The sequence below is a fragment of the Thalassophryne amazonica genome, chromosome 5 (assembly GCF_902500255.1).
Source record: "Thalassophryne amazonica chromosome 5, fThaAma1.1, whole genome shotgun sequence".
Lineage (NCBI taxonomy): Eukaryota > Metazoa > Chordata > Actinopteri > Batrachoidiformes > Batrachoididae > Thalassophryne > Thalassophryne amazonica.
In genome coordinates, this window is record NC_047107.1 from 27,902,118 (window position 1) to 27,923,739 (window position 21,622).

The 21,622-nt window shown below is 43.2% G+C and overlaps 1 protein-coding gene across 1 annotated transcript in view; it reads right to left on the reverse strand.

Annotated features, from left to right (window-relative positions):
- Positions 1-21,622, reverse strand: part of LOC117509932 (rabphilin-3A-like) — a 115,228-nt gene that overhangs the window by 65,335 nt on the left and 28,271 nt on the right. Inside the window, 4 exon segments of the mRNA XM_034169547.1 lie at positions 23-152; positions 290-415; positions 701-712; positions 851-926. Coding sequence (XP_034025438.1) covers positions 23-152; positions 290-415; positions 701-712; positions 851-924 — 342 coding nt within the window. The 5' untranslated portion in view covers positions 925-926.

Here is a 21,622-nt window from a genome sequence, read left to right on the forward strand (position 1 = left end):
TAACAAGGCTGGCATCAACTACCTTTTTGCAGTCCTCGCACACCACTGAGCTGACTCCAGGTGAGCCCAGCTGCTCCCCGCACAGCAAACAGCGGGACACTCCATCCCCACAAACTGTCTTCTTCATGTCGTCCAGGCGGTTTATCAGGCGCCTGCAGCAGCACAGGGTGAAATCTTTCTTGAAAATGTCACAGTTAATTATCTCGGGTCCAAATGCATGCATGTCGTCAGGCTCAGCAGGGGAGCGACGGTTTTATTATTTTGAAGAAATCACTCCATGAAGTCTCACCCAATCCTCTCCTGCTCCATAGCCTCCATTTTCTCAGCACGGGCGATCACGTTGTTTATAATCTCTTTCTCTTCATCTGTTAGGTCTGGACCAGAACCAGGGCGTGACTGCATGCTCCAGTTATCTCTGCCAGAAAAATATATTCTCCAGTTGAAGTTGCTCTAATATATTTAGTTTAATGGTAAAAGCACAAACTTCACATTTAACATTTTGACAAACATAACAAATACAGATGCAATATGTGCATGGGTGAATTAATATAGTGCACATCATACGTATGCACATATTGCAACTGTGTATGTGTGTGTTCTTATCAAAGTTTACATTTCATAACACTCTGTAAACACAGGCACAGTGGAAATACACAATGCAGGGAGAGAGATAAGAGCAATGCAGGAGTTTTCTACTTACTGCTCCTTATCACTGTGTCACAGATCACACATCAGAAGGTTGCAGGAGAAACAAAGGGCAGTATGGATTAGTGTCAATGGAGCCATCGAGGGGTGTGTGTGTGTGTGTGTGTGCGGGGGGGCACAAACTTGTTCCAATATGGGTCCTTACCTGGCATGCATGTTCCTCTGTCTGTTGTTGGATACCCAGCGATCTGAGCTGCTGCTCATCACTGTGTCCGTCATGGCTGCTGCACTGTCACAGTCTGCAGGAGGACAGACAGAAAGTTGGAGAGACAAATTATTGCAGGGTGAACTACAAGGGCACTCAAGAGTGTGCACCTCAGACAAGGCCCAAAATGTCCCATCTTGCAATTAAAAAGGTATATTTTAGATCCATTCTGAAATGGAAGCTCCACCAGACATTTTTCTAAATGTTTGTTCTTTGTTCTTCTTATAATGTTAACATTTTGTTTTTAATTTTTTGAGCTCTGTCCATTCCAAAATGTAATGACAACAAGTCCATGCAACACTTTCAGCACATATTCTGAAAACTTTTATTCACTTCATAATAAATTACTAAAGATTTCTGGATGTGGAACTACATCACAATGCAATGTTTAGGATTAGTGCAACCTTCTCATGAAAATGAGTTATGTTACCATGCCTTAACTTATAATAAATGTTACTGGTCCAGCTCTCTTGGTGTATTCACACCACTCTGACATGATCTTTATGGCCATGTTGTGTGTATATGTTTTGTATAACTTGGTACAGTTCATTGCAAATCCAATTGTCCTGAAAAGAACCAGTACTGTTCTTCTGTTTATTAGCGATTTTCCGAATCAACAACAAAAAGGTGAGTTTCACAAACCAACTTCCCACAGGCTGAATGTGTCATTTTGATGTCCTCTGGTTTGTGCAGCAGTCAGACACAGATAAGACTGTCAGTGATTTAGGAGAGTTTCAGACAGTCTGTGTCACAGCCCATCAAGAATATGGTCACGGACTATGTGGGGGGGAAAAATAATGTTGCTGTCGCATATATAAGACTCTTTTGTGAAAAGCGTGTATGTGGCACAAATTTATAGCACTGTCATCCTCATTGCCATCACTCCTGCTGGAGCTGTCCATGGTTCTTTCTCTCCGAGGAAGGATGTGTCTGCCACAAAATGTGCATGGGGACAATCTACACATGTCATACTCTGGATACCTGCAAAGGCTAGTATGTTTGACTAGGGTGAGCACTCTGAGCCGTGATTGGAGCCGGGCTGCTGGCGCACATCTGACCTGACTTACAGAGGTGTTCTGACCAAGCAGGGAAAGATAAAATACAGAAAATACGGTGTTGATGAAAGGGATCTTTTATATTAAGTTTGTTAAGTGACAGCTTTCCAAAAGAATTCTGAGAACAAACAACATAAACCTTGCTGACACAACTGTATAATGTAATATTTTCATTAGTACAACCCTAATTCCAATGAAGTTGGAATGTTGTGTAAAATGTAAATAAAAACAGAATACAATGATTTGTGAATCCTCTTCAACCTATATTCAATTGAATACACCACAAAGACAAGATATTTAATGTTCAAACTAATGAACTTTATTGTTTTTGTGCAAATATTTGCTCATTTTGAAATGGATGCCTGCAACATGTTTCAACAAAGCTGGGACAGTGGCATGTTTACCACTGTGTTTCATCACCTTTCCTTCTAACAACACTCAATAAGCGTTTGGGAACTCATTCATTCATTCATCTTCTACTGTAGTCCAATTAAGGGTCGCGGGGGGCTGGAGCCCATCCCAGCAGTCATAGAGTGACTGCTGAGGCGGGGTACACCCAGGACAGGACGCCAGTCTATCGCAGGGCCACAAATAGACAAACACAGACACACCCACACACACACACCTACGGACAATTTTAAAGAGTCCAATGCACCTAACCCGCATGTCTTTGGATGTGGGAGGAAACCGGAGCACCCGGAGGAAACCCACGCAAACACGGGGAGAACATGTAAACCCCACACAGAAAGGCCACGGGAATTGAACCCACGACCTTCTCGCTGCGAGGCAACAGTGCTAACCACTAAGCCACCGTGCTGCCCACGCAGTTGGGAACTGAGGACACTAATTGTTGAAGCTTTGTAGGTGGAATTCTTTCCCATTCTTGCTTGATGTACGACTTCAGTTGTTCAACAGTCCGGGGTCTCCGATGTCGTATTTTGCGCTTCATGTGCTACACATTTTCAATGGGTGACAGGTCTGGACTGCAGGCAGGCCAATCTAGTACCTGCACTCTTTTACTACGAAGCCACGCTGTTGTAACACGTGCAGAATGTGGCTTGGCATTGTCTTGCTGAAATAAGCAGGGACGTCCCTGAAAAAGACGTTGCTTGGATGGCAGCATTTGTTGCTCCAAAACGTGGATGTACCTTTCAGCATTGATGGTGCCATCACAGATGTGTAAGTTGCCCATACCATAGGCACTAACACACCACCATACCATCATAGATGCTGGCTTTTGAACTTTGCACTGGTAACAATCTGGATGGTCTTTTGTCCTCTTTTGTCCAGAGAACATGACGCCCATGTTTTTCAAAAACAATTTGAAATGTGGACTCATAAGACCACAGCACACTTTTCCACTTTGCATCTGCCCATTTCAAATGAGCTTGGACCCAGAGAAGGCGGTGGTGTTTCTGGATGTTGTTGATGTATGGCTTTCGCTTTGCGTGGCAGAGTTTTAACTTGCACTTATAGATCAAATCAAATCAAATCAATTTTATTTATATAGCGCCAAATCACAACAAACAGTTGCCCCAAGGCGCTTTATATTGTAAGGCAAAAGCCATACAATAATTATGGAAAAACCCCAACGGTCAAAACGACCCCCTGTGAGCAAGCACTTGGCAACAGTGGGAAGGAAAAACTCCCTTTTAACAGGAAGAAACCTCCAGCAGAACCAGGCTCAGGGAGGGGCAGTCTTCTGCTGGGACTGGTTGGGGCTGAGGGAGAGAACCAGGAAAAAGACATGCTGTGGAGGGGAGCAGAGATCAATCACTAATGATTAAATGCAGAGTGGTGCATACAGAGCAAAAAGAGAAAGAAACACTCAGTGCATCATGGGAACCCCCCAGCAGTCTAAGTCTATAGCAGCATAACTAAGGGATGGTTCAGGGTCACCTGATCCAGCCCTAACTATAAGCTTTAGCAAAAAGGAAAGTTTTAAGCCTAATCTTAAAAGTAGAGAGGGTGTCTGTCTCCCTGATCTGAATTGGGAGCTGGTTCCACAGGAGAGGAGCCTGAAAGCTGAAGGCTCTGCCTCCCATTCGACTCTTACAAACCCTAGGAACTACAAGTAAGCCTGCAGTCTGAGAGCAAAGCACTCTATTGGGGTGATATGGTACTATGAGGTCCCTAAGATAAGATGGGACCTGATTATTCAAAACCTTATAAGTAAGAAGAAGAATTTTAAATTCTATTCTAGAATTAACAGGAAGCCAATGAAGAGAGGCCAATATGGGTGAGATATGCTCTCTCCTTCTAGTCCCTGTCAGTACTTTAGCTGCAGCATTTTGAATTAACTGAAGGCTTTTCAGGGAACTTTTAGGACAACCTGATAATAATGAATTACAATAGTCCAGCCTAGAGGAAATAAATGCATGAATTAGTTTTTCAGCATCACTCTGAGACAAGACCTTTCTAATTTTAGAGATATTGCACAAATGCAAAAAAGCAGTCCTATATATTTGTTTAATATGCGCATTGAATGACATATCCTGATCAAAAATGACTCCAAGATTTCTCACAGTATTACTAGAGGTCAGGGTAATGCCATCCAGAGTAAGGATCTGGTTAGACACCATGTTTCTAAGATTTGTGGGGCCAAGTACAATAACTTCAGTTTTATCTGAGTTTAAAAGCAGGAAATAAGAGGTCATCCATGTCTTTATGTCTGTAAGACAATCCTGCAGTTTAGCTAATTGGTGTGTGTCCTCTGGCTTCATGGATAGATAAAGCTGGGTATCATCTGCGTAACAATGAAAATTTAAGCAATGCTGTCTAATAATACTACCTAAGGGAAACATGTATAAAGTGAATAAAATTGGTCCTAGCACAGAACCTTGTGGAACTCCATAATTAACCTTAGTCTGTGAAGAAGATTCCCCATTTACATGAACAAATTGTAATCTATTAGATAAATATGATTCAAACCACTGCAGCGCAGTGCCTTTAATACCTATGGCATGCTCTAATCTCTGTAATAAAATTTTATGGTCAACAGTATCAAAAGCAGCACTGAGGTCTAACAGAACAAGCACAGAGATAAGTCCACTGTCTGAGGCCATAAGAAGATCATTTGTAACCTTCACTAATGCTGTTTCTGTACTATTATGAATTCTAAAACCTGACTGAAACTCTTCAAATAGACCATTCCTCTGCAGATGATCAGTTAGCTGTTTTACAACTACCCTTTCAAGAATTTTTGAGAGAAAAGGAAGGTTGGAGATTGGCCTATAATTAGCTAAGATAGCTGGGTCAAGTAAGTAATGGCTTAATTACTGCCACCTTAAAAGCCTGTGGTACATAGCCAACTAATAAAGATAGATTGATCATATTTAAGATCGAAGCATTAATTAATGGTAGGGCTTCCTTGAGCAGCCTGGTAGGAATGGGGTCTAAGACGAAATAGAAGAAGAAACATCTTACCCACGCGGTAAGATCCTTTACACAATGATGTTGGTTTTTAATGCAGTGCCGCCCGAGGGATCGAAGGTCACGGGCATTCAATGTTGGTTTTCGGCCTTGCCACTTACGTGTAGAAAGTTCTCCAGATTCTCTGAATCTTCTGATTATGGACTGTAGATGATGGAATCCCTAAATTCCTTGCAATTAAACGTTGAGAAACATTGTTCTTAAACTGTTGGACTATTTTTTCATGCAGTTGTTCACAAAGTGGTGATCCTCGCCCCATTTTTGCTTGTTAATGGCCGAGACGTTTGGGGATGCTCCTTTTATATCCAATCATGAGTGTCCTCAATTCCCAAACACTTATTGAGTGTTGTTAGAAGGAAAGGTGATGTAACACAGTGGTAAACATACCACTGTCCCAGCTTTTTTGAAACATGTTGCAGGCATCCATTTCAAAATGAGCAAATATTTGCACAAGAACAATAAAGTTTATCAGTTTGAACATTAAATATCTTGTCTTTGTGGTGTATTTAATTGAATATAGGTTGAAGAGGATTTGCAAATCATTGTCTTCTGTTTTTATTTACATTTTACACAACGTCCCAACTTCATTGGAATTAGGGTTGTACTTGGATAATACAGCATTCATTTCACTCAGCAACATTTTGGTTAAAAAAAGTGCTGGTTTCTTACATTATTGAGAAACATCAATCATATTCACCAGACTGCAAAACATAAATAAAAAAAATATATATATATATATTTCCTCTTCTTATCATGCATGCAGTTTGATTGACTGATAAAACCCTTACTGCATAAATAGTTTCGGTGGGACCATCTTCATATGGAGAAGTGAGGTGAAAAAATGACCAGAAAACCTCATTATTTTGCTGCTGTGGAATGCAGCATACATGGAATGGATGCATCCACATAGTTTGCACCATTTACTTTTTGTAAAACAATCAAGAATTACCTTGGGTTATATTATATTATAATATATAATATAACCGGATATATATTATGTGATTATATTATGTGCGAACACAATCATCTGTGTAAAAAGTGTTTTCCGCTGTTTATGTCCTGGCATAGAGGTGTGTAAAAATATCAATTTAAAAAACACACTTCACATCTTTGGCTCACCAATGTTGTTGTTCCCAAAATAGTCCACAGCTGTGAATGTAAATTAAAAATCAGATAAATTAGTAATCCAAACATGTCTGTTCTTGTATGTAGCATGGTGCTCTTCACAAGAAACGCTTTCCAAATTTCAGCAATGGAGCTGTTTGGCTATTTTTATTTTCTCCCCCTCCTCCTCATAATCAGTGTATTTTCTCTCCAACCTCACTGTGCCAGCTGACATAGGCACCACTGTAGCACAATGTGGCACAGAGACAGTACCGCTGTGTCACCCCAGGCGTGACTGGGTCTTAACAGGACCAAAAGTGATTTTGTAAGTGTTGAAGATAACTAAGGCAGTATTGCTGAAGTGTAGTTTCATGTGCCTGTCCATGCATCCAGTCTGTGCTGTAGTAGTGGACAGTGTGTCCAAAAATACATATCAATATCAATGTTTATTTTAAACATCTGGTGGCATACCTGCATTTTAAATTAATAAATAAGTCAAACTGTCTTCTCCAACCTCTAGTGACACTTTCTAACATTGGGTTTTTAGAAATATATGGCAGCATCATCATGCCACACATATAATGAAGTTTTGACGTAGTTCTGTTGGGTCCATTTCAGTCAGACTGTGGACTGTTCGCAGAGACCATTTGGTTTGCTTGGGGAGGGTAAACATGCATTCACACTCTGTTACTGACCAAACAAGAAGATCAAGTCCACTTGAAAAGTTGGGTTTCAGTCAGTTGGGTTCTAAGTGGACTGTGGTATAGTTCTGTTGGGGTGAGAATCCACTGTACTAAATCCAACTGGTATACCACCCACCACTATTGGTCAGCACAGTTTCGTTTAAGGGCGGGCGCTGCAGGGGTAAAATATTAAGCATATGATGTCATTTCTGTACTTCTGGGGACAGAAACATGACACTTCTCTGAGTTTTTGATCAAATTACATGCAAACAGAGTGAAAATGCAAAGAAAAAGTGGCAATGTGGTGGAAAGTGGACATGGGTTGTGGTTTGTCTTCCCTTCTCCACTGGGAACCGAAAAACTGCACTTGTTGCGACTGCTTCAATGATCGCAGCCAAAAACAAAACAGTACACCATTTTTCCATGTGAAGTTATGCTGTGTATATAATGCGCAAGCATGAAGATGTCCCCATAAGTGGTCAAATCCCACGATATCACACAGGGTTCAAATGAGACTGCGCTGCCCTATTATGTGGCTGTATGGTCTTCATGACCTGGAAATAATACTTATGGAACCTGCTGCTGTTACATTCCACTAGTGTGCATGCCAACTGTCTTTACACTTTCACTTTGACGTAACCATTCTGTTGCTTCAGGTCGACCTCAGTGGTCACCAATCTGGATGCAAATTACCTCCCTAACTGTGCAGAACCCTAACGCTCAGCGCCAACATATTTGCCCAAACCTGACTGTCCAATACTGATGTATTGTGCATATTGTTATGTTGCAAGTTCTGCCCAGTATATTTTGTGTTTCTGTGCAGGTTTTTGGGTTGCTGCACCTGACAAGTTTGCTGAACAGTCACAATCCTTTGGCCTCAACAGCTTCTTTTCACCTTAGTTTTTTTGCACCATTACTCAACATTTCCACCACTTTACTTCTTATTGATCTATACGATTTACATTAGTGAGTGCTGACTGTTGTGGTTGAAACCACCGAGGAAGTAGAAGTGGACCTCAAGATGCCAGGCAGCCAGGATATACGAAGGTTAGGTGCAAAAACAGATCTACTTTAATGATCTCTGGTGACAGTGTAATACAACAGGGACCAGGATGAACTAGTGACACAAAAAATACCAAACCCCAAATGACTGTACAAAAAAAAAAAAAAAAAAACAACAACTGAGTGACTACTCACAAAAAAACAAAAACAACCTACACAGCTGGGATCGACTTATACAACAGGATATTTCACAGGGCACGTGGTGGAAGATAAGACAAGTGCAATCGACTGGCAAAGGAAAGACAAACGGGAGTGACTTAAAAAGACTTAACTAATGATTTGCAGGTGCTCTAATCAGGACACCCAAGACATGTAACTAAACAAACCGAACACAAGGGGGCGGCAAACCAAGACATACACATGTTGCTGAACATAAAACATGACCCTGACACATAAGCAAATAATACACTTTACAACATAATCAAAGAAACCAAAAGGCCCTAGAAAATAATAAAAATACACAACAACTACCGAAGAGCCAAAATCACAAAGAAGTAAGGACCAGGAACCGAGGAGGGAAAGGATTCAATTCACAAGGAATCATAACTAACAACAGAGATTAAGACCCACAGAGTTCTGGGGACTAAGGACGGGGAATCACCAGGACACAGCAGATGTGAAACACTGAGACAAACAGGATCATGAACCGGGGAGTGTCAGGACACACTGAAGGTAGACGAGAAGTAAGGGAGAGAGACAGCGGGGGAAACATGCACGCCTACGTACACACCCACAACACGCAGTCACACACTGACCAAAAGGGGGAGGGTGTGCTCACATACCAGGCGCTGAGCGCGCAGGCCCACCAACCCTCACACATGACAGCTAACGTACTTGAAGGACACACACACATACACACTCACACACCCCGTACTCAACCATGAAACGGGGAACATGACACACGCACACATTCACGTACACATGCACCGGGAGCGCGTCCACCAGGCATTCCACCAGGAACTCACACACAGGAGTGGGGACACGCAGCCAGGTGCCAAACCACGACAAGCACACTCATACCATCACACCCTCACACACGGATAGACGGAGGGAGTGGGGGAGACAGGTGCATCGGGACTCAGACACGAAACAAGGGACATGTGACATATACACACAGCCTGAACATGGGGAGGCAGGACTCACAAACCAAAGGACACAGGGACAACTAAAAGAACCGAACCCCAACAGCTGACTGCTCTTTCATACCACAGATAACATTTTGTGATCAATGTATTTAACTGACATTGTTAACTGTTGTGTTGTTGTAAATGAGAGCCAGATTTGTAACAAAAGATTTGCATTAATATTTTTTTAACCCTCTAGGGACCATGGACATGTCAATGCATTCAGATCAACCTTTTGTCATATTTCTATTAATAAATCAGCGAGGGAATGTCACAGAGACTTCATTCAAATGCTTCCTGAAACTACAATTTCTTGGCTGTCATCTCTGCAAGGCAATCTGTCACTCACAGGCAATCTTAAAAGCAAACAATCAGAAAAGGTCACATGGTCTGGTGACATTTCTCTCTTTGTAAGAGGCTGAAATGTTTGTCAGTCTAGGATTCTTTGTAAAACACATCTATAAATGCTCAGAAAAAACTTCTCACCAGCCTAAAAACAGAAAATCATCATGAAAAAAAAAATGCATGTGGAGGAATTATTTTTTCAGGATCAGTGCAGCAATTTAAAAAAACAATTTCAATGCAGCAGATATGGACATTTTTGTGATGTGGGCGTTGGAGTTTTCATGACTGAAGGATTTTATTCATACAATATGGATTTATTTTAAGGCACAAGCCATCCAGCTGACACTGGTAAACAGTACTATATTACAAATATGCACTTTGAAATGTGCCAGCTCCTTGCCGTGCAGCTCCCTTCGGGCCACGCTCTGTGCTGCACAGCACGTAGTTTATTTTATTCATTATATATTGATCTAAAATCTTTTTCATATATTACATAGACTTGGAGCAGACATTACGCAATACGTAATAGACATTGTGGACATAATTCACCATACGCAATTCTCACATGTGGTTAGTGTGTTCTGTGTTGTACAATTAACAATGTGCTGAGGTGCATGCTGCACACATCAATGTAAGTGCAGCAGATTAACAGAATATTTGCAGAGGAATCCTTCAAATCAGGTTGCAAGCACCAAAGTTTGACTATGTACCAAAAGGTATACACAGTCAAACTTTGGTGCTTGTAACCTGATTTGACTGTGTATACCTTTTGGTACATTATTTTCCTAAAATATGTATTTACATTACATTACATTATTTTGGTACATTATTTTCCTAAAATATGTATTTACATTACATTACATTATTTTGGTACATTATTTTTCTAAAATATGTACCAAAAGGTATACACAGTCAAATCAGGTTACAAGCACCAAAGTTTGACTGTGTATACCTTTTGGTACATTATTTTCCTAAAATATGTATTTACATTACATTACATTATTTTGGTACATTATTTTTCTAAAATATGTACCAAAAGGTATACACAGTCAAATCAGGTTACAAGCACCAAAGTTTGACTGTGTATACCTTTTGGTACATATTTTAGAAAAATAATGTTAGCCATTTGGATTTTCAATAGGGGGCCAAGTAGGGGTTGAGTTAGTAGGATTTTAAAAAGGAATAGTTTGCACCATGTGCCATGCTTAGTTATGTTCTGGGGTAGCATATGTCACATGTCATAGAATCGACATTGTTTGATCTTTACTTTGGAGACCAAACATTCAACACAGTCAGAACTATTCCATTTGTTAATCCTATTAGTTCAACCTATAATTTGCATTACATTTTACCAAAACTGGAGCAACTTTAGCTTTTGACCCCTGTACAAACTGAAACTGACCTTTGTCACCATTCTTGCTGTTTTTACCCCATAACTCCAGAACATTCAGTTATTGATAGTCCAACCTATACCTTTTTGGAATCTTTGTGATCGACACATAATGTGGTATAGCTTTCAATATGATTGGAACTTTTTTTTTTTTACCCCTATGCAGTTCTTCAATTGACCCCTACTTGGCGCCCTACTGAAATTCAAATGGCTAATGTTATTTTTCTACAATATGTACCAAAAGGTATACACAGTCAAATTTTGGTGCTTGTAACTGGATTTGAACGATTCTTACAGTTATCTGCTGTAGTACGTGTGTCTCATTCAAAGTTACAAGGGCGCAGTCCCTTTGATGTTTTCATGCCAGGACTGCTATGTCTTTCATGGGTGGTGCCAAGTTTTGTTCCAGTGTGTGAGTTTTGAACCTGGATCAAAAAGAATAAACGACACGCCATTGCGTTGTTGAAGTGGGAAACTGTCTTATCTTTTTCCATCCATTGCAATTCCCACAGACTACATATTAGGGTGTTATTTTACTTTCTGAGACAAAAACCTACAGGGCATATTTGAGAAAATGAGAGAGAGATTTTTTTTTCATATACTAATCCTGCTCCAAAACCTACATGTGTGGAAACATAATCTCTTTGGCAGAGGTAAAACCTACACACAGATGGATACAGTGATTGAAACAGTGGGTGTTTGGTGAAAGCACAAAGCTTCTGACAAAACATGATCCATCCTGCACCTCAGTGTCCTGTACAAAAGCTGTGACTAAAGCTAACATGGTGATGATCAACTGGATGTTTCCAAATCCAGTGTACTCTATATTATGACCTTTTGATGTCACAACTGAGAATCCTCAGTTTGTTGGCAGTTTAGAGATGGTAGCAATGTTAAATATATTAATAACTGTGCATAAAATTACACAGCTGTCCTCCAGCATAGAATGTTACACAGAAGCCACGTTCTGAATTAATTACTTTGTTCTTGCTATAATTTATGAATATCCATAACTTGCTGACTCAGATGTTTTCACAAATTTTATTTCTATATAAAGTCATTTCAAAATAATGCTAAAAGCATGAATTTCTTTCAGTTTTTGTTCACTGTGTCAGTTTTTAGGCATTTCAGCTGTAATTGTTTGTTGAGCTTTTTTGATTTGGGAATTACAGGCTCCTCATGGGCTGATTGCCTTTTAAGCCACGAGGATGGAGAACCTTGTTCATAGTTGATGCCACATTGTCGTGAACTCCTCCTTCAGTTACTTAGTTTTAATACTGGAGTTGTGGTGGACCTTTGGGACCAAGGTTCAGTCATTTCTGGATGTTAGTTTGGACCTCCTTCCTCACCAGGCTGTATGGTGAAGAGATTGTTTTATTTTCTTCAATGGATTGTATAAAATACACCCGGAGTAGAGCGACTACTTCTTCACATTGAAAAGAGCCAACTGATTTGATTTGGGGATCTGGTAAAGATACCCCCCGGTTTCTCCCTAAGGTTATTCTTCAGGCACGCCCAACTGGGAGGAGGCTGCCGGGAAAACCCAGAACACATACTCATATTTCCCAGCTGGCTTTGGAACACCATGGGAACCCACAGGAAGAGTTAGCGGACTTGGCCAAGGATGAGTTATTTGGTCTGCTGCCACCGCAATCCGGATCTGGATAAACAGCAGAAAATGAATGAGGACTGTACAGTTGCTTACTGTGGCTTCAGTCATTTTTAGATGGCTCCTACAGAAGAACATGACTTTCTCTGGAAGCCTTTGTTAAATTCATTTGATCTCACAAATGCAAGAACTTGTTGGTTCCATAGGTAGATCCTTATATACAGCCCCATGTGTCCCAATTATCCCAGTAAGTCATTCAGAAAGTTTTCAATTAAATTCAGTTTATTCATATAGCACCAAATCAGAACACGGTTCACCCCAAGGTACTTAACAAAAGGTAAGGTCTAACTGTACCGACCCCCCCCTGAGCAAGTACATAGGCAACAGTGGTAAGGAAAAACAACCTCCTGCGTTTTATGAGGAAGAAACCTCAAGCAGACCAGACTCAAAGGGGTGACCCATTACACAGGCCATTACACTCTTCCTCCAGGGACGATGGTGAGACCAGATGTGCGTTTGTCTTTTTTGGGGTGAGGCTTTGATAAGCTGGTTTTCAGAGTGATCTGAGGATGATTACCCTCATGATCAATTGAAGACTGAATTATTTAGTTCCTCAAAGAGCGCATTTGTTGCAGTGAAACCTACAGACGTTATGAAATGGAATAGCATTTGTACTCATTTGGGTGCAAGGTGCAAAAATATGCACAGACAACAACAATAACGATTTCTTAGTGGTCACAGGTTGTGATTTTTTTTCCAATCAAGGTTTACCAACAGTTACAACAGCCTTTATTCATAAGATGTAGCAACTAAGTAATGAAATGTCTCAGGCAAAAAGTGGTAAAAATCTCACAGCTCACTGGTCATGTCTGCTGAGAGCGTGTGGGTGCTCTGTGAAACCGGCAAGGAGCAGGTTCAAACAGACAGCAGACAATTCGTGGGGCGATGCCAGAGCAGCTACAGACTGGCTGAAACAGCCTGTATGTCCTCAGGGAGAAACCTGACAAGCAGAAAAGTGCTTCACAAAGAGCAGCTATGGACCCTCAGAGGAGCTCCAGGCCTCTGGAGACTCTGGAAACATTTAAATGTTGATAACTGTGAGGTGTGGAATTTGGAGTGGAAGAGGAACTGATGGAATTATTAGTGAATTTCAGTGGTCCTTTCAAATGCATTCACTTTACAGCAGTAAAATCTGGCAGCGAAGGCAGCGGGTACGTCACCGTCTCTCTGCTGCGCACCGTCAAGCTATGTACACTCTGAGTGCTAATCTGTCGCTGCACTGCCTGCAGGATTCAGGAGACAACAACAGATTTGCCGTGCTATCAATAGACACTCTGGGTGTGGAGTTTTCCCACAGAAGACCGGCTTAAAAACAGCATCTGTTGTATTTTCCTCTTCAGCAACAGACGGGTGTTAGCGACTGCAACTGCACTGTGGTCTGGAAAGAGAGACACGTGTACTGTAGATCGAGCATACGTGAGATATATAATGGACAACACCCCCGTGACGTCACCCATCGGTTTTCTGAAGAGCATTTTTAAAGTTCAAATGTCTCTGTCTCCACGTACTGTAACACCTCGTGCACCCACAACTGGGCACAGAGGTGGAGCATGGGCAAGACCGGCGGCATTACCAATGACAAATAAACCCAGATATGCCCCTTTGGTTCTGCAGATGGATATTACTGTATTAGAGAACAATCAGAGTGAGCGTCTGCTCTGAGCAGAAGAATTCATACGATAAAGAGTCAAGTCCTGACAGCAGTACATGCTTCAGAAGCAAAAAGTTCTACTTGGAGTTATAAGGTTTGATCTGCAGTCAGAAAACTTTAACTTTTTCCACCTCTAAATCTTTAAAATGTACACATTAATAATTCAGTGGAGGCCAATTATCTTGATCCATCTTATCTAAAATGTCAAATGTGAGCCATGTTTTTCTGCAGTTACATCAGCATGACTTTCAGGAAACATCCTCTGCCTTCAGCAGGGTAGATGTGCAAACTAATTTGCGTCATTGATGACTCTGACTTGGTGCTACAGTCATCTTGTACACGTTTTTTTTCCTCATATAAGATGACTTGGTCTCAACCAACGTTCTCCTGTGATTTTGTGTGTGTGTGTTTTTAAATCTCTGAGGTCTGAATGGCCCCAGATGAGTACGGTCATTCCCTGTATTGAACAAAAAAAAACCTTTTTGATCTCTTATGTGAGGACACTATGTTGAAACTTGGTGCCATGTTGCTTATTTTGACTTATATTTCACAATGTAACAGCTCTATAGTTTTACGAAACAGAAAATCAAACTATCAATTCACATAACTCATGTTTACCAAGTAGTGACCAGCAGTTCCATGAATGGCCACTTGAGGCTCCCTCCAAAAGCAAATCAATCCCCATAGAACCCTATGTTAGAATCTCGAACTTTACAGCAAAAATAATGTTTACAGCCTGGTTAGAAAAAAAACACTTTTAGGCTTCATAACTAGTTTCTTTGTTCATTTAAACTGTATGGTGGGTAAAAACCATACCTTTAAGGCATTTCATATCATGAAGTTTTGAATACTTCAGGGCGTGGTCGTTTTTAGTGACGCCAAGTGTACCGTGTCGAGGTCCCCACTAGCAGAGCCAGATAGCTGCTGTGGACTTGACCGTATTTGTCCTTTCTGATCATTTTATCACAAGGCAAAAACTATACGCCCAAACATTGGGCAGATAAATATAATGTCTTACCTTATTCGCCCAACCGTGATTGTGTATTTCACACGTTTTGTGCATCTAAACTACGTTTTTTACACCACTTTTTAAGGCTCTATTGTGGCGTATGTTTGATACATTTAACGGCGTCGTCTTTAATTACTGCGAAAACACAGCAATGGATCAAAACAGACAAACTTCATAAGCATTTTGAACGGAAGCCTGTTAACAACGACGAAACAGTTTGTGAATAAAATGCTGCTTGTTGGCTGTAAGATGGTGTTAGTTTGACACTGTTCCCTGGGTGTGATGAGCCAAACAGAACCGCTTTAGATCACAGCCCCTCTGCGAGGTGTGAACCCTCCCGCAGCCGGCGAGAAAATATCCGCCTTTCCCCCCCTGCGTTGAAGCCGGAAGTGAGCTTACAAGTGCGCTCATTGGTCGGTTGTGGTTGGACGTATATGCTCATGAATTTACTTGGGCATATAGCCAGTCCATTATCACAAATACCTGAGATGGCACAGTGGATTAGTGGCTAGCACTGTTGCTTCACAGAAAGAAGGTTGTGGGATCACTTACCACCTGGGCCTTTCTGTGTGGAGTTTGCATGTACTCCATGTGTTTCTGTGGGTTCTCTCTAGGTGCTCTAACACCTCTAAAGACATGCAGGTTTGGGGAATTGGGAACTTTAAATTTACCATAGGAGTGTGCGTAGGTGTGAATGTGTTTGTCTGTCTATATGTGGCTCTGTGACAGACTAGCGTCCTGTCTAGGGTGTACACTGCCTCACGCCCTATGACTGCTGGGATAGGCCCTTGACTGTAAGCAGATATAGAAAATGAATGAATGAATATGGCATACTGTGCAGTTAATTGCACTACAAGTTCATATAAGAAGTCTGTGCTCCAGTATTTTCTTTAAGTAAAATTTTAAATTGTTTGTTTGCACTTTTAGCAGGTATTGACAGCTCTGCGACATTATGCCATGGTTCTAGAAGTAATATGCCAATTGTTGCGTTTAATATTTTCACCCAAGACCCCTGTTATAAGAACCACAATTCAGTCTGAAAAAACTATGCATTCATGAAGGGAGGCTCTTGATTTCCCAGCCCATTTACACTCCCATCCTCATCTATGGTCATGAAATTGAGTAATACCTGAAAGAACAAAGTGACAGATGCAAGTGGCACAAATTTGGTTCCTCCGTCAGATATCAAGGCTTATGCTCAGGGACAGAATGAGAAGGGAGGGACTCGAAGTAAGGCATCTGAGGAGGATGTCCTCTGATCATTTCCCTAAGGAGGTCTTTCGGGCACTTCTAACTGGGAGGCCCTGGGGAAAACCCAGGAAGAATTAGAGGACTTGGCTGAGGATAGAGAAGTGTTGCTTGAGCTGCTGGGTCTGCTGCCACAGAACTCAGACCCAGATAAGTGGCAGAAAATTTAATGAATGAGTGAATGAATTCAAGTGATCTAGCCTGTTAGCCTTTGCTACCTTGGTAGCTTTAAGACAATTATCTTGCTCAGGTCACATCAGTTTTGCCCACACGCTACTGGAAGCTTAGTACTGTTGCCTCACAACAAGCAAGTCCTGTGATTGCTTCCTGCCTGGTCCTTTCTGTGAGGAGTTTGCTTGGGTTTCCTCCTACGATTAAAATCATGCTTATTAAGGCTCTGTGCCATTCTCTGCCATTGACTAAAGCCCCGGTCACACGGCACTGACACAGGTCAATGAAACTCAAACGGAACAAGAAATTTGGACTTACGTTGACTTTTGGAGGCATCAAACCAGATATTCTGAAAACCTATGGGTGACATCACGGAGGGTTTGTCCATTCAATATACAGTGTATGAAATTTACACATCTTAACATAACTTGGGACAGCACTGAAACTCAATGTAATGCTGCTGTTTTAGACCTACATTTTACAATGTAACCATTCTATCTTGTGAAAGAAAACATCAGCCTGTCAGTTCACGTCACTCGTTTTGACCCTTTTTCCAGGTTAAAGTACCTAGGGAACAATTTTATAGGTCCCTTGTTTAACAAGCAACTTACTTACCTACTCACTGACTTACTTACTTATTTAGGTACAGTTCCTACACTGACTGTGTCCTTCAAATGTGATGTTCATAACCTCATATGGATGCACATTCCTGAAACATCCAGAAGGTGCCAGTGTTTACCTGGTGGCATAAAGGTCTATAAGAAAAACAAAGTTTTTTTGTTTTTTGTTGTTGGTTTGTTTTGTTTTGATTGATCCAGTGTGTCAAAGTTAATGAACCCCAAATTAGTTCATTATCATTATCTGCTCAAAGTCAAAGTAAGTAATATAGAGATTCAAAGGACAGTGAACAAGGGAACCCATAAATAATAGAAGTTTTACTTGCATTATCATCCATCCATCCATTCATTTTCTTCCGCTTTATCCGGAGACGGGTCGCGGGGGCAGCAGCTCAAGCAAAGCCACCCAGACCTCCCGATCCACACACACACCTCCTCCAGCTCCTCCGGGGGAACCCCAAGATGTTCCCAAGCCAGCCGAGACATGTAGTCCCTCCAGCGTGTCCTGGGTCTTCCCCGGGGCCTCCTCCCAGTGGGACGTGCCCGGAACACCTCTCCAGCGAGGCGTCCAGGGGGCATCCGGAAAAGATGCCCGAGCCACCTCAACTGACTCCTTTTGACGTGGAGGAGCAGCGGCTCGACTCCGAGCTCCTCCCGAGTGACCGAGCTCCTCACCCTATCTCTAAGGGAGCGCCCAGCCACCCTGCGGAGGAAACTCATCTCGGCCGCTTGTACTCGCGATCTCATTCTTTCGGTCATGAGCCAAATCTCATGACCATAGGTGAGGATCGGAACATAGATCGATCGGTAAATCGAGAGCTTTGCCCCCCTACTCAGCTCTCTCTTCACCACGACGGTCCGATACAGCGACTGCATCACTGCAGATGCTGCACCAATTCGTCTATCGATCTCACGCTCAATCCGTCCCTCACTCGTGAACAAGACCCCGAGATACTTAAACTCCTCCACTTGAGGCAAGGACACTCCACCGACCTGAAGAGGGCAAAGCACCTTTTTCCTGTCGAGAACCATGGCCTCGGATTTGGAGGTGCTGATTTTCATCGCGGACGCTTCACACTCGGCTGCAAACCGCCCCAGTGCACGCTGAAGGTCCTGATTTGACGAAGCCAACAGAACCACATCGTCCACAAACAGCAGAGACGAGATTCTGTGGTTCCCAAACCAGACCCCCTCTACACCCTGGCTGCGCCTAGAAATTCTGTCCATAAAAATAATGAACAGAACTGGTGACAAAGGGCAGCACTGGCGGAGGCCAACGTGCACTGGAAACAGGTTTGACTTACTACCGGCAATGCGAACCAAGCTCCTGCTGCGGTCGTACAGGGACCGGATAGCCCTTAGCAAAGGACCCCGGACCCCGTACTCCCGGAGCACTCCCCACAGGGTGCCCCGAGGGACACAGTCGAATGCCTTCTCCAGATCCACAAAACACATGTGGACTGGTTGGGCACAGGGACCGGATAGCCCTTAGCAAAGGACCCCGGACCCCGTACTCCCGGAGCACTCCCCACAGGGTGCCCCGAGGGACACAGTCGAATGCCTTCTCCAGATCCACAAAACACATGTGGACTGGTTGGGCAAACTCCCATGAACCCTCGAGCACCTGATGGAGCGTGTAGAGCTGGTCCAGTGTGCCGCGACCAGGACGAAAACCACACTGCTCCTCCTGAATCCGAGGTTTGACCATCGGTCGAATTCTCCTCTCCAGTACTCTGGAATAGACCTTACCGGGGAGGCTGAGGAGTGTGATCCCCCTATAGTTGGAACACACCCTCCGGTCCCCCTTCTTAAACAGAGGGACCACCACCCTGGTCTGCCAATCCAGAGGCACTGTCCCCGATCGCCATGCAATGCTGCAGAGGCATGTCAGCCAAGACAGCCCCACAACATCCAGAGACTTAAGGTACTCAGGATGGATTTCATCCACCCCAGGAGCCTTGCCACCGAGGAGCTTTCTAACCACCTCGGTGACTTCGGCCTGGGTAATGGATGAGTCCGCCTCCGAGTCCACAGTCTCTGCTTCCTCTTCAGAAGACGTGACGATGGGATTGAGGAGATCCTTGAAGTACTCCTTCCACCACCCAACAACATCCCCAGTCAGGGTCAACAGCTCCCCACCCGCACCGTAAACAGCGCTGGTGGAGAGCTGCTTCCACCTCCTGAGGCATCAGACAGTTTGCCAGAATCTCTTCGAGGCCGACCGATAGTCCTCCTCCATAGCCTCCCCGAACTCCTCCCAGACCCGAGTTTTTGCCTCTGTGACCGCACGGGCTGCGGCACGCTTGGCCTGCCGGTACCTGTCAGCTGCCTCTGGGGTCCCACCTACCAACAAAGATAAGTAGGACTCCTTCTTCAGCTTGACGGCATCCCTTACTTCTGGTGTCCACCACCGGGTTCGGGGATTGCCGCTGCGACAGGCACCAGAGACCTTGCGACCACAGCTACGAGCAGCCGCATCGACAATGGAGGTGGAGAACATGGTCCACTCGGACTCCATGTCTCCAACCTCCCCCGGGATCTGGGAGAAGCTCTCCCGGAGGTGGGAGTTGAAGACCTCGCTGACAGAGGGTTCCGCCAGTCGTTCCCAGCAGACCCTCATGATACGTTTAGGCCTGGCAGGTCTTACCGGCTTTCTACCCTCCCAGTGGATCCAACTCACCACCAGGTGCTGATCAGTCAACAGCTCTGCCCCTCTCTTCACTCGAGTGTCCGAGACACGTGGCCGAAGGTCAGATGATACGACTACAAAGTCGATCATCGACCTCCGGCTCAGGGTGTCCTGGTGCCACATGCACTTATGGACACCCTTATGCTTGAACATGGTGTTCGTGATGGACAAACTGTGACTAGCACAGAAGTCCAACAACTGAACACCACTCGGGTTCAGATCGGGGAGGCCGTGCTTCCTGATCACCCCCCTCCAGGTCTCACTGTCGCTGCCCACGTGGGCATTGAAATCCCCCAGGAGAACAATGGAGTCCCCAGTCAGAGCGCTATCTAGTACCCCTCCCAGGGACTCCAGGAAGGTTGGGTACTCTGCACTGCCGCTCGGCCCATAGGCCGAGACAACAGTGAGAGACCTGTCCCCGACCCGAAGGCGTAGGGACGCGACCCTCTCGTTCACCGGAGTGAACTCCAACACTTGGCGACTGAGCTGGGGAGCAATAAGCAATGCGACCCCAGCTCTCCGCCTCTCCCCGTGGGCGACGCCAGAAAAATGAAGTGTCCAGCCCTCTCCAGGAGTTGGGTACCAGAGCCCAAGCTGTGCGTGGAGGTGAGCCTGACTATCTCTAGTCGGTATCTCTCAACCTCCGCACAAGCTCAGGCTCCTTCCCCCCTAGCGAGGTGAAATTCCACGTCCCAACAGCCAGGGGCTGTGAGCATGGACCGGGGCCGCCGGGCCACCCGCCCTCGACCTGCATTATCATTGTTACTGATTTAATCATTATGAATCAAAACAATTCTAGTTCATTCAACTGTTATGTTTCAACACCAGAGGGAACAAGTCACCTTGAATATTTTAAAACAGTTAACTTAATGAGAATAAATAAATAAATAAACTTGTCTTTTTGTTAACTTGGATGCTGTTTAAGCTCAAGTGCATAGTACTCATTTTTACCATATTTCTTGGTCAGTGTCTAAATGTGACTGCTCTAACTTTTATTTTTAAAAAGTTGTGTATTTGTCATCGCATATATTTGTATGTCAAACTGCTCAGGGTTTTTAACCCACTGTTTGCCAGGACAGAGGTGATATGACCATTGCAACTTAAAAAAAAAAGGCCCAGTTGTTGCAGGACTCATTTTTTAAGAAGAAGAAAGAAAAAAAAACACACTACTTGAATAAATTACAACTCTCCTGAACTTCAGTGTCATACTGCTGCTTTTGAAATACTTTTTTCATATTGAATACATTATGAGTTGAATTATCTCAACATAAGTATATATCACATTTATTGTTTAGTCAAGCAAAAGTGCCTCAAAAAATGCAACCACAGTGCAGTGTGAAGAAGTGCATCAGCATTAAATAATAACAGATAAAGTGTGAAATGAGGGGAAAGACTAGAGGGAGAAATGCAAGCATCGAATCACATAATCACCTGTTTTATCATCATAACTTGCCCACACAGCA